This window comes from Macaca fascicularis, chromosome 1, assembly GCF_037993035.2.
Source record: "Macaca fascicularis isolate 582-1 chromosome 1, T2T-MFA8v1.1".
NCBI classification, from domain to species: domain Eukaryota; kingdom Metazoa; phylum Chordata; class Mammalia; order Primates; family Cercopithecidae; genus Macaca; species Macaca fascicularis.
In genome coordinates, this window is record NC_088375.1 from 99,914,688 (window position 1) to 99,928,049 (window position 13,362).

Consider the following 13,362-nt stretch of genomic DNA (forward strand, 5'->3'; position numbering starts at 1 on the left):
TAGGCCCAGTTTTCTGTCACTCCCTAAGCAAAAATACAAATAAGCACATCATTTTTTCTTAATAAATTTATTCACAAAAAGTGATATTGCAGGGGGTCTGGGGGCTGTACACGGGCAGGGGCTTGGTGAGCTCTGTACATGGGGCTGGGAGACAAGGGAGCCTCCAGGTGGAAGGGTATTTTTTAATAAAAAAAATAATGGAGCTACAACCACTCCCTCCCCCCTCCCCGATTAAAAAGACACAAAAATAGACGTCTCTGAAGTAAACGGGGAGCCTGGGGCTTAAGGGTGTTTAAAGGGCTTCACAGGTGCCAGGGCTTAGAGAGGGTGTCACAGGCACCGGGGTGGCTCCTGCATCAGTTGGTAGAACAGCACGTAGCCCTCGCTGGATGCCACCTGGTTTTCACTGACAGGGGAGACACTAGGAAAAAGGGAGATCGGGAAAGGGTTGTGGTCATTACTGTTTACTCCCTTCTCCCTCAAGACCGAACCTCAGAGCATCCAGGAAGAGATCAGGCAAGACCTCCGCCTCTCCTTTCACCTGGCACTCTGCTCTCCTGGGACTTCACAGAAGGGGAGGGTGTCAGGGCTGAGTGGGAATGGGGCAAGATGTAAATAGGAGGCTGTTCTCACCGAGAGTCATTGTAGACATGCCAACCAGTCTGGCACCTGCACAGGGCTGTGTAGTGGCCATAGTGGACGCTGCCTGAGTGGTTGCAAAGGGCATACAGCTGGTATACAGGACTTCCTGCGGGGTTGGAGATGATCAAGTTCTACAATCAGAGCTGTGCCCCCACTCCTTTGGCTCCTTAGGACTTTCCCCACCAGACTCACCGGCTTTGTCACTGGCAAAGTCCCCTAGGCTCAGTCGCTGCAGTGGAAAGTCTACACCTACTGAACTCTTCTTGATGGAGCCTCGGGAGGCAGAAAAGCGATTCAGATCTAAGCCCTGGTTAAGGAGCATTTGGGAGGCAGTGGGCCTCTGAGGGGGACTTCTGTCCTGAAAGCTGTCCTCTCCCCACTCCCAAAACACTGGGAGTAGCTTGTGGAAAAGGGTGTGGCAGGCTTTTCCTAAGGAAAATTCAATTCTCTGGAAACATGGAGGGTGAGGAAAGAGAATGTATGGGAGGTATCCTAAGAGAAGTAAGAATCTGAAGATTAGGATATGGAGCACGAGGATTCGAGGGAATCTTTGTACTGTCAACTTTTTGGTACTTCGAGTTTTCTGCCGACATCGATCACACACCTGAATAAATGGCAAACAGTGTTAGGTTAATGTGCTCCTAACTTCAACTGGCTTTTCTGACACTCCAATCCACATATAAATTTCGTATGCACTTCATTACAGCTGGATCCTCTCGGCTTCTCCCCTTTGCTCTAGGAGTACTAGAACATATCTGAGACTCCAACACAAACCCAGATACATAAATATTATTCCCCATATTAAGGCATCATGCAATCCATTTTATCCACATGGAGTCCCCCTCCCCCCAGGTCTCCCACCCTTACTATATCCCTTGTGAACCTCCACATACTGGGGCATTCTCCGACTCTAGCTCTTCTTCCTTAGTGAAAAGGTTGAAACAATCCCGCAGAGACACTTTGCCCCCAGCAAATCCTTTCTGGGGGAAAAGGGGAAGAAAGGTCAACATGTTCTGAATTTCCTTTTCCAACTCTTCTCAATCAATCCAGGCTTCAGTTCTGCTCCAGAAACCCACAGGGTTCCCGCCCTCACTCTGGGGGTGGGTAGGCTTGGGTCACAGAGCCCCTGTCCTGTCCACCCCGGAATCCTCTGGAATCCCACCTTGGGGATGGGCAGGGACAGGTCACAAAAAACCTCGAAGGTCGTGGAGCGATACCCACAGGCCTGGCACTTGAGACAACTTTTCAACTGGCCCACAAACAGGTCTAGACAGAAGCACAGGGACAGGAGAAAAGGTCATTGTTGGATGTTATGAGATGATTTCTCGGATTTCTATCTCTTTCTGCCCCTTTGCCTGACCCTTCCTTTCCCACTACCAACACTCCTAATCAACTCTTCACACAGCTTCACATTTGCATCATCCAGTCTTCTTCCCATACCCCTCGATAGTATCAATTTTCCCCCCAAGCCTGTACCCCCCTCACACACTAATTTTCCCTCATTGCTTTGCCCCATTCCATACCCACAATCTTGCTGTCCTCTCGCTCCAGGTAACGTTTCCACATTAGGTTGGCTCGGTCATCATCACTACCACAGATCAAAGGAAGTGGGGAGCATCCATGAGACAGCAAGAACACTGGGCACCCCAACACCCACTGAAACGACCCACAGAGCCCTACACCCCACCCACACCCCTGCTTCTTCCCTATATTTCAAGGAAAAGTCAAAGGAATAATGCCTCAATGAACTTTCTGGGGAAATCTGAGGTGAGAGGAAAAGGAAGGATTGTACACAAGGGAAGAATATGCTGTCTTCCTCAACCTGTAAATTAATTATCCCCTTCTTCAATTTGGTGACATCCCTAGCATGATCTTCTGCCTCCATCTGCTCCCTTAGACTCCCCCTCTTCCTTCCTTCTACTTCTACGCTGCTTCTCACACTATTTTCTATACTAAAGGGTTTTCCTGGACCCTACATCTTTCATCTTGACTAGTTCAGTTCTATGAAGTGTAAATGCTGCTGATAAACTACTGGGGAGAGGAGGTAGAGGGAACGACCCTTACCTTAACTCAGGTTCTTCTAGCAGAGCCCCTCCTCGGCGGGGTGGAGAGGGAACTGGACCATTGGCAAGGATTGGTGGAGCCCGGCGGCCTCGGCGGTTGATTTCAAGGTGTAGCCGCTCCATGAGGAGCTTCAGGAACTCTTGGGCATCCTGCTGGCTACAGCCAGACAAAGAGTATGGGCAACTGTCTCCCCTCCTAGTCCACAGACACTATTCCCTGCCCAGATACCGGTCCCCACTTCCTGGATGAAGAACATCTCAAAGCTCAGAACAATGCTGCCAGGGCCCTTGCTTGGCCCTACCCCCAGACATGGCCAGAGAGAAATCCCATAGCCTCCAGCTCTCCCACCTGTATCCAGAGAAGGAGGGAACATATTTCTGGAAGACAGCTCGGAATCGAGTAGGATTCACAGCTTCGCAGGAGTCAGGGTGCCAGAGGGCACCAATCACATCTGCAAAGGCTGTTAGGATGGGAGTAGGGAAGGGAAACAAAGGTTAATGTCTGGAAGAGGCAAGCAAGATGTGGCTCAGAGGGCAGAAAATAACCTTTAGGAAAGTAGGCACTGGGAAAAGTAGATACAACTGCCAGATTTAAGGGTTGGGGGCCACCAGTACTGGCAGATGGACCTGCAAGTGGTTGGGGAAAAAGGGACTTGAACAGAGGGAGCAGGAGTTGTTGCCCCACCTTCAGTGAGCTCTTGGGCTCGGCCTCCTCCAGGCACCTCTTGCCGGAAGTCCCTTCTAAGACAGAAGTCCCGAAGAGGTCGAGTGCTGCTCAGACACTGCAGCACAGCATTCAGGAAGCACTGGAGAGCAGTAGGGACACTGCTGTTATCTCTCCAGACCACTACCCAGGAAGCCTTAGAAGAGCCTCAGAGCTCTCCTTCCACATGCCTTCCCCAAGCTCACGGGTTTTCCCCACCCCCAGCACCATTTCACATTCCTTTTAGAGAGGAAAGACAGGAGAATGGCTCTCACCGTGTTTCCCAAGTTTCGAAGGCCAACATGACCAGAGCCCAGAAGCAGTGTGTGATGAGCCTGGAAGGTCAGAATACAATCGGCAAGTTCTTATATATCCTACCAAGCACTTTAACCTTTTGACAGCATGCTGCCCACTGCCTGCCCATCCCATGCATGTTTAATCCCCAAACTCTACCCTATTCCCCTCACTAGGTATTCTAGTCTCCCTACCTCACTGGTCATGAGCAGTAAGCCCATCACAGCTGAATGTACCACGGACTCAGCCATGGCTGTCCCACCTGTTGCCCACTTACTCCTCTGCTCAGCTAGCCGACGTTGCAGCTCCTGGGGCAACTCCCCCAGCACCGGCATGGTTGCCCAGCTGCTCACCACTCCCACCTTTCTGCCCCCAAAACCCCCTCCTGCCCCCGTGGCCCCTTCTTGCCCTTCTGCTGCTGGCTCCAATTGCAATCAGCCTAGCTTACTTAGCTCAGAAAATGTGCAACCACATTTGCTAAGATGTTCTGAGCTCGCCTCTCTTTAGCTCCAGAGATTAATTAGGCCTAGGCAAAGTCCCAGTAGAGAAAGTGCAACAAGGGAAAGTAAGGGCCTGGGGACCCAAAGAAGAATTCTGAATAGTTGGGCTAATTCCCTGGGGACCCTGGGCACACCATGCTGGGGAGTCACCAACAACCCAAAAAAGGGTCTAGGAGGCTCAAGGGTATTTAAGCAAGGGAGAGGTGTGTCCAAACTGCTGTAATGAAGGGCTGAGAAAGGAACTTCAGGGAAATGGGGGACGGGAAAGGCAGAGGATGGCAGGAAAGCACAGAGGAACATGGGCATGAAGGCCACATGTGTGGCAAGTCCTCACCATCTTGTCATCAGAGTAGAAAGGCTCAGAGGACCGGGCGGATATCATGTGGAAGGAGCCATGGGAAGCAGGGGGCTCTGTCCGTATGCTGAACAGTGTGGGGGGTCCAGGAAAGCCCCCTAGGCGGCGGAGAGAAGTGCTACGTCTCAAAGTGGGTGGCTCAGGCCGGAGGGCCAAGCGGCTCAGTGCAGCCCCAAGCTCTCCGGTGCCACGGTGCCCTCCCAAGGCAATCCCCATTGGACGCAAGTCCCCACTGCTCACAGACTTGGAACGGGCTAAGTTGGTCCGAGATGGGAGAGGCAAAGCCACAGTTGGGGGTGGTGAGCCAGGCAGGGGAACCCCATGATCTGCTCGAAGGGGGCCTCTGGGTCGAGGGCCTGAGGTCCGTCCCCGTCCCAGCTCCAGTTTCTTGAGCCGTTCATCAGGGGGACCTGGCCGGGGAGGCAGAGGTCGTAACATGGGGTTTGGCCCAGAGGCTGGGTTTCTGCGCTCCTTGCTGCGGGCCCTGGGGGCAAATGGTAGCTTGGATCCCACTCGGGGCTGGATATTAACAGGTGGCTCTCGGGTCCGGCCCAGGCGGTGCTCAGAGGCTTGGGGCATTGTGGACACCACAGGCTGGACCTGGGAGGAGAAGAGAGTGTCAGCATTTGAATATGGGGGGAAATGGGAACCCAGGCTGCTGTACTGAACCCTGCCACACTAATTTTCCCTTATTGCTTTGCCCCATTCCATACCCACAATCTTGCTGTCCTCTCATTTCCACATTAGGTTGGCTCAGTCATCACCACTACCACATCAACGAAAGTGGGGAGCAGTATATGCACTGAGGGCAGGAACCAGATCTATCGAATCAGCCATCGTATGTATCCCCAGTACCTGGCATCGTGTTTGGTACAAAGTAAATACTTAGTATCTATTGAGTAAACAAATGAATGAAAGATAGCAGCCCATGGCTTTGACCCTTTCTATACTCCTGTCCCCTCCCTGCAGAATACAGCTTTACTGAAAAGCCAGTGATAACTCCTATGGCGGCTCTAACGTAACATAGGACCCCATACCCGGCTAGTAAAGTAGGATGTGCTTCGAGTCACTTAAGATCTCTAGCCAAATGGTAGTGTAGATGCAAGAATAACAGCCCAAAAGACAGTCCTCCATCCTCAAATCCCTGCCTCTCTGGGCTGCAAATGAAGCAGACTAAATAGGGGACTTACGATCCATTCCCTCCCCCACCTCCGACCTCCGACATGGTGTCGAGGTTCAGGAGGCAGTGGTCGGGGATGCAGGACGAACAACTCCTTGACCCTTAATCTCTGCACCTCTCCCACCACAGCAGGGCTTTTCGCCGGGTCCGCCCCCCTCGAGGGCAGAAAGGCCGAGACTGCTGATTGGCTACGGAATCCGGCGGCGTATTCCCCGCGGTCCAGGGATGCTGTCCCTCCAGCCCAGTTCTCCCAGGCCCCGCCGGGCCCCACGCGCCTTTGTGGAGTGTCCTCTCGGGTCTGGAGCAGTCTTCCCTCTGCGCCCCCCCACACCCCGCCATGCCATAACGCCCCGGCCCGTACCTGTCCCCCGATGAGGCGGCGGGAGAGGCCAGCCAGGGCCAGGCCCCAGTTCAGGGCCACCCCCTACTACCCCCGTGCAGCCCCTCAGTGGGCCCGGCTGCAGCTTTAGCAGCAGCCTTTGCCCAGATCGCTCCCGCCGCAGGGGCCGCCGCCATCTTTGTTGGTCCCGCCCGACCACCGGCCACCGGCTTCACCGTCTCTCAAAGCGCCTGCGCATCCACACTCGAACTCCTCCCACCCGGCCCCTTGGCGCTTGCGTGAGCCCGCCCCACGGCTCCGCGATCGACACCATGGAAACGCAGCCAAGTTTAGGGTCGCTAGTTCTCAACGCTGCCCAGAGTGCTCTTTAATCCATGACTCCAAAGCAAGTCCCCGAGGTATAGGGTGTCGTCGCCCCATCCTGTAGCCCATAGGGATGGAGATCTGACAGTCGTAGTATGGCTGCGAGGCTTAAAGCACAGATCCTTCCCAAACAGCAGGGGTGCAAGTGTGGCAAGCTGCAGGCCTGGGTCCAGCCCGCAGACCAGTGGGGAAGCATCCAGCACTTCACAGAGGAATGGGAAGATCCCTGGAGGGCGGGAAGTGCTGGTCCTGCAAAACCACTTCTTGCAGGCTAACACAGTAGGGCGAAGCATGGCTTACCACTAAAGGACAAAGGCAGATCTGAGCAGCAGGGGGAATAGTCAACATTTCATTCCCACTCCTGACCACAGCATCCCCTATTTCCGACTCCCTCCCAGCCCAACCCGTCGTAGCTGTTCATGTGCCTCAGTTTTTAGCCCATTTAACCTATGTTAACAGCTCCCAATGAGAACCACAGGCTACCAGAGGAAGCGGCTTTTATTGATGGGTTATCTCCAGAAACCAGAAAGACTTTATGTACTCACTTTCAGTTACCCCCATGCCTCCAGGATCGCATGTTGCTCCACCTAGGGGCGGATATAAATTACCTCTACATTGTCCAAAGCCCAGTCTTTCCCTTCCCTGTGCAGCCTTAGAAACTAAGTAGCAATACTGGTTGGTGTTTGTTTGTTTCTCCCCCAGCAATGACTGCTGCAGCTACTTAGTAACAACTAGAGGTGGAGGGTGTCCGGGGAAGCAGTTAGGTAAGTGTGATGCACAGGAAAACAGTATCGTAGCCTATCAAAGGGCCCTCTGCCCTGCCTCGGTGGCTTGATTCTTCATTGGTTGCATTTCTCTTTGTGTTGGATGACGCCCTTCTGAATCAGATCAGGGATTTCTACTGCCAGCCATGGACCCAGCTGCAATACAAGGAAAATCCTGTGAGATTACTACCAGTCAATGCTTCTTATTCCATTAGAAGCTCCCTCCTGGAGACAGATTCTGGGGGGACATGCTTAAGGGACAACACTGTTATTCCTTTTATTCTTAGCTGCTTTTCCTATAATGCTCAGGGCCTAAGCCCCTCTTCCTCCTTTTATGCCAAATACACAAAACTTACCCCCAGAGCCATGAGATGAGCTAGTCCAAATTTGGGCACATTCCTGGCCCACAAAGGTTTGAAATGATCCGTCAGGCATATTTTGCCACCCCTATGAGAGGGACATGAAGAAGGTGTTGACATGCAAAGTTTACCATAAAGCACAGCAGCCTCGGGGGCATAGGAAGACTACTAGTGATCAGAATTGAGAACAACGTCAGCTAAGTACTTTGCCTAGGCTCAGCAGAGGAGGGCCTGGCACCCCACTAGGCCAGCAGACCCTGGAAAAATCTCTGCCTCCAAAGTTCTTCCTTTTTTTTTTTTTTTCCTTACAACTTTTAAGTTCAGAGGTGCACAAGCAGGATGTATAGGTTTGTTACACAGGTAAACGTGCCATGGTGATTTATGCATAGATCATCCCATCATCCAGACATCAAGCCAAGCATCCATTAGTTATTTTTCCTGATGATCTCCCTCCCGCCACGAAGTTTTTCCTTAAGGCCTTCTTTGACTCTTTGCCATCTCCTATTCAGTCCTACCTGTACATCTTTGCTGTCTTTCCATCCAGCTCAGGAACTGCAATTTCTGGGGCAGTAGTAGGATATGTGATAGGAATCTGGAGAAAGTATAAAACCTTAATAAAACAGAATCAGGATAGAAAGGAACTAATATAATCAGACATACATATTTCTTGGTTAAACTGAAATGTTAAGTAAAACTCCCCAAGCAGCACATCCATACCAGGATTCTGGACGTGGAGATGAGTAACTATAACTTATGCTTATGCTCAAGAAAGGATATCTTGTTACCAATCATCTAATCCCTCCCCTTCTACTAACCTTCATATTTCCCACTCTATCACACTCACGTCAAACTCGATGTCAAACTCATATTTCAGGAGGTCATGGATATACCAGCATTTTCCAAACCACCTGTAACAAAGACCAAACCTCAGTCCAATTTGCCTATTCTTCCAATACTCAAATGACAACTTGGCTTAGGCCACCAGCCTGGGAGACTCATAGGATGGGAACTGGGGAACTCTGGAGCTGTGGGAGTGGAGACAGCTAACATGAGACAGGGCAGCTTTGGTAGTGGGCACTAGGATACCAAATTGCCTAACTCATATAAGACTCCCACCCCACACCTCCCAGGAGGGTCTACCTACCGTGTCCCTTCCTTGTTGGACTCCAGTCGGAACCAATCGTTGTCAGCATTCTTGTTGTTCTCCACATACTGAAAGCAGAGAATGAGGTCTTTGAGAGAGTAGTTAGGGCCAAGGGCGGTCCCCCTCTCCTCAAAAGAAAAGTATGTGGTTACCTTTTTTTTTTTTTTTTTTTGAGATGGAGTCTTGCTCCCGTCGCACAGGCTGGAGTGCAGTGGCGCGATCTGGGTTCACTGCAACTTCCACCTCCCGGGTTCAAGCGATTCTCCTTCCTCAGTCTCCTCAGTACATGGGATTACAGGCATGCACCACCATGCCCGGCTAATTTTTGTATTTTTGGTAGAGACAGGGTTTTGCCATGTTGGCCAGGCTGGTCTCGAACTCCTGACTTCAGGTGATCCACCTGCCTTGTCCTCCCAAAGTGCTAGGATTACAGGCGTGAGCCACTGCACCCGGCCGGTTACTTTTTCTTAATATGTTTACCTAATTTTTCTAACATTAGCAATGCTGAAGACAAGGCTATACTGGTAAGTGGGGGTTTGTCCAGAACAGAGAACAGAATGTTTGGGCTTCACTCAATTTAGCAAGCACAAAAGACCTGAAGATATCATCTGGATTCTTCTCTCACTTCTCTGATAGTGTCTGCCCTCAGCCCACAACTCATTTAATGGTAGATTCCTTCCCTGGGTAACTCCCTTCCTTCTAGCCTCATATAGTCCTGGTTTCAACTAGCACCCACATGCTAATAACTCCCAGATTTTTATCTTTGGTCCAGCTCTTTCCTCAGAACTTTAGCCTTTAGTATCCAACTGTATGTTGACAGTTTGACCTTCATTTCACAGGTACTTCAAACTCAGCATTTCCATCTGGAATTTATAATATTCCTTCAGATACACTTCCAGAATTATCCTCCTGAAGTATGAATTTCAGGTGGCAGTATGAGCATTCACCCAGGGCAAAAACCTGGGAATCATCCTTGACCCTCCCTATCCCTTACTACACTAATCCATGATGTCATGCTAATTTTACCTTCTGAATAGTCTTCAAATCTACCTCTCCTCTCTATCTTCACAACTGCCTAGTTTAGATTGCCTTTTGTTTTGCTGAGATTAATGACAGCCTCCTAACTTGTCTCTTACCTTCAGTCTTGTCCCTGTCAATTGTATTTTCCCCTTATTGCCAATGCAACTGATCTAAACCCAAACCTGGCCATGTTGTTTCTCAGCTTAAAATCCTTTAACAGCATCCCAAAGCCTCCAAGAGAAAATTCAAGTGGTCAAACCTGTCTCCTAGCTTTGTCTACCATTCTCTGCCTCACATTTGATGCTCTAACAACTCTGAGCTACTTTGTTTCTTCAAACACATCATGGCGGTGCCTGTGCCGTTTCTAGATTCTATGCCTTTGCTCATGCTGTTCCTTTTGGCTTGAATGTCATTTTACTCTTACGTTTTATCAGGCTAACTTATGTTTACTCTTTAAGTTTCAGCTAAAGCATTACCTCTTCCAGGAAACCTTCCCTGACCAAATGCAAACTGGATATCTCCCGTTATGCTCTCAAAACATCCTACCCATGGCCAGGAACGGTGGCTCACGCCTGTAATCCCAGCACTTTGGGAGGCTGAGGCGGGCGGATCACGAGGTCAGGAGATCGAGACCATCCTGGCTAACACGGTGAAACCCTGTCTCTACTAAAAATATAAAAAATTAGCCGGACGTAGTGGTGGTCGCCTGTAGTCCCAGCTACTTGGGAGGCTGAGGCAGGAGAATGGCCTGAACCCGGGAGGCGCAGCTTGCAGTGAGCCGAGATAGAGCCACTGCACTCCAGCCTGGGCGACAGAGCAAGACTCCATCTCAAAAACAAAACAAAACAAAACAAACAAACAAAAACCATCCTAGCCATTTCTTGCTTTATATCTATCCATATCTGTCTCATCTGTCTCTTTCTCCACTTAAACACTGTATTATAATGATCTGGTTTTGTCTACCTCAGTAAGTTCCTCCTTATTCGGCTTGGTATCTCCTCCCTAGGTGCACAGAAACTACAAGGAAGACAAACTTTTTTCACCTTCCACAGAAGAGAGAGAGCTGAGAAGAGCGTTTCTAACTATGAGCTAAACTCCCCAACTCTCTGTAGTTAACACCTACTTGAATTTTCAGCCCTAACGTGATTTGAAAGAGTGAAGAGTGAGGCCAGGCGCGGTGGCTCACGCCTGTAATCCCAGCACTTTGGGAGGCCGAGGCGGGTGGATCAGGATCATGAGGTCAGGAGATCGAGACCATCCTTGCCAACATGGTGAAACCCCATCTCTACTAAAACTACAAAAATTAGCTGGGTGTGGTGGCGCGTGCCTGTAGGCAGGCACTCAGGAGGCTGAGGCAGGAGAATCGCTTGAACCCGGGAGTCGGAGGTTGCAGTGAGCCGAGATCGCTCCACTGCACTCCAACCTAGCAACAGAGCGAGACTCCCTAAAAAAAGAGTGAAGAGTTAAAGAGGGGGCAGAGAGATGGGGACTGGGAGTTGGCGCCCTGAGGATTTCTGACCACCTCTCCTACATCCAGTTGAACAAACACCTGGAGCCGGGGAGACACGTCACCTTCCGGGGAAGCGTATCCCTAAAATAACTGCTGCTTTTAGCCGCAAGGTCTGGCCCCACTGTGAAACTCACCTGAGTCTTTTTTGCCCTCTCCCCACCATCCCTCCTAAGTCCCCGAACCCCGCAACAGTCCCATTTCTATGAATTTGGGCGTTAAACTTAAAAACCGGAAGCGGCTTCCACACGGAGCGTATTATTGAGGACACCTGATGTCTCCCAACCCTTCTGCTACGCGTTAGACTGTAGAAACACAACTAACCCGGATAAGGGACTGATATTCCTCCTTCAGTCGCTGCACCCACAACTCCCGATCTCGGGGTCCGGCGTTAGTCTTCAGCACCGGGATCTCAGACACAACACGTCGCGTGGCCTCATCCGCCATCTTGGACCAGGGCGCAAGAGAAACGCGGAAGTGGTGTTGCCTGTAGCTTACCTCAAGGCGCCGCCATCTTTACTATGGGAATATGAGACGTTGGGTTGCCGTAAGACTTGTCTTTTGAATAAGATCTTTGTTTTCTTGTCACCTAGTTACCCGCTTGTGAGTGCATCGAGAAGAACAGAATGTAAACAGATTACTCGGACCTATATATGACACCTATCATTAAAATCACCGCAGAAGGCACAAAGGGTAACTTCCGTTCATGCTCAGAGAAGTAATCGCAGAAAACCCGGACACCTTCCCAAACTTGGAAAGCTCTTAGAACTTCAGGCTGCTCAAGGCACTTTCATTTAGTTAGTTCTTTTTTATTATTATTATTATTATACTTTAAGTTCTAGGGTACATGTGCACAACGTGCAGGTTTGATACATAGGTATACTTGTGCCATGTTGGTTTGCTGCACCCATCAACTCGTCGTTTACATTAGGTATTTCTCCTAAAGCTCTCTCTCCCCCAGCCCCCAACCCCAAAGCACTTTTCAAGGCACTGCCTTCCTAAAACGAGCAGTTCATGTGTTTCCTCTACGAAGAACTTTTCCTCTAGATGCAGTTATCCTGTTAAAGTGTGTTTTTAACTCCTGATAAAGATTAGAAACCATGCAGAATCAAAAGACACATCACTGCAAGATTTGAGCCTTAGTCTAGCCATTCACTGAGTCCTAGACTTTTTATTTATTTATTTTTTTGAGACAGTGTCTCACTCTGTTGCCCAGGCTGGAGTACATTGGTACGATCATAGCTTACTGCATCCTCCATCTCCCAGGCTCAAGCGATCCTCCTGCCCCAGCCTCCCAAAGTGTTGGGATTACTGGTGTGAGCCACCTGGCCCAGTCCCCTAGACATGTTTTGATCTGGAATTAACTAATCTAGGAAGGAATCCTGTCTCTCTAACCCCAGTGGATGGCACACAGTACTCAGTAATCCTTTTGCAAAATGTTACCTTCCAAGGCCGGGCGTAGTGGCTCACGCCTATAATCCCAGCACTTTGGGAAGCCAAGGCGGGTAGATCACAAGGTCAGGAGTTCAAGAACAGCCTGGCCAACATGGTGAAACCCCGTCTCTACTAAAAATACAAAAATTAGCCAGGTGTGGTGGCACGCGCCGGTAGTCCCAGCTACTCAGGAGGCTGAGGCAGGAGAATTGCTCGAACCTGGGAGGTTGCAGTGAGCCAAGATTGGCCATTGCACTCCAGCCTGGGCAACAGAGTGAGACTCTGTCTCAAAAATAAATAAATAAATTCCAGTTGGTCTTAAAATCTAAACACATTAATTTTTGCTTTTTTTTTTTTTTTTTTGAGACGGAGTTTCACTCTTGTTGCCCAGACTGGAGTTGCAATGGCATAATCTTGGCTCACTGTAACCTCTGCCTCCTGGGTTCAAGTGATTCTTCTGCCTCAGCATCACGAGTAGCTGGTATTACAGGCATGTGCTACCACGCCCAGCCGATTTTGTATTTTTAGTAGAGACCGGGTTTCGCCATGTTAGCCAGGTTGTTCTTGAACTCCTGATCTCAGGTGATCCCCCTGCCTTGACCTCCCAAGGTGCTGGGATTACAGGCGTGAGCCACCGCGCTGGCAATTTTGGCTTTAATTTAAAATCCTGTTTGGCTGGCGCGGTGGCTCAAGG

The 13,362-nt window shown here is 50.1% G+C and overlaps 2 protein-coding genes across 10 annotated transcripts; both read right to left on the reverse strand.

Annotated features, from left to right (window-relative positions):
• Positions 1-47: 47 nt before the first annotated feature.
• Positions 48-6,277, reverse strand: USP21 (ubiquitin specific peptidase 21). Of its 8 annotated transcripts, XM_074039013.1 has the most exons (13): positions 6,099-6,277; positions 4,798-5,157; positions 4,537-4,655; positions 3,684-3,743; positions 3,391-3,511; positions 3,055-3,166; positions 2,707-2,862; positions 2,166-2,230; positions 1,805-1,908; positions 1,536-1,622; positions 835-1,246; positions 634-748; positions 48-421 (listed from the first exon to the last, which is right to left on the reverse strand). In XM_074039013.1, the coding sequence occupies exons 3-13, from the start codon at positions 4,582-4,584 to the stop codon at positions 331-333; spliced, it is 1,371 nt and encodes a 456-aa protein (XP_073895114.1). In that variant the 5' UTR covers positions 4,585-4,655; positions 4,798-5,157; positions 6,099-6,277; the 3' UTR covers positions 48-330. The 8 variants fall into 8 exon arrangements, 7 of the variants coding, with proteins under 7 accessions (XP_073895114.1, XP_073895116.1, XP_065399305.1 ...); XM_074039015.1 differs by lacking the exon at positions 3,055-3,166; XM_065543233.2 differs by having other exon boundaries at positions 4,537-5,157.
• Positions 6,278-6,920: 643 nt separating this feature from the next.
• Positions 6,921-11,696, reverse strand: UFC1 (ubiquitin-fold modifier conjugating enzyme 1). 2 transcript variants are annotated; one of them, XM_045399035.2, is made up of 6 exons: positions 11,559-11,696; positions 8,708-8,775; positions 8,408-8,471; positions 8,079-8,155; positions 7,561-7,651; positions 6,921-7,360 (listed from the first exon to the last, which is right to left on the reverse strand). In XM_045399035.2, exons 1-6 carry the CDS (start codon positions 11,679-11,681, stop codon positions 7,280-7,282), a joined length of 504 nt encoding a protein of 167 aa, XP_045254970.1. In that variant the 5' UTR covers positions 11,682-11,696; the 3' UTR covers positions 6,921-7,279. The 2 variants fall into 2 exon arrangements, with proteins under 2 accessions (XP_045254970.1, XP_073895230.1); XM_074039129.1 differs by lacking the exon at positions 7,561-7,651.
• Between the last annotated feature and the right edge of the window lie 1,666 nt (positions 11,697-13,362).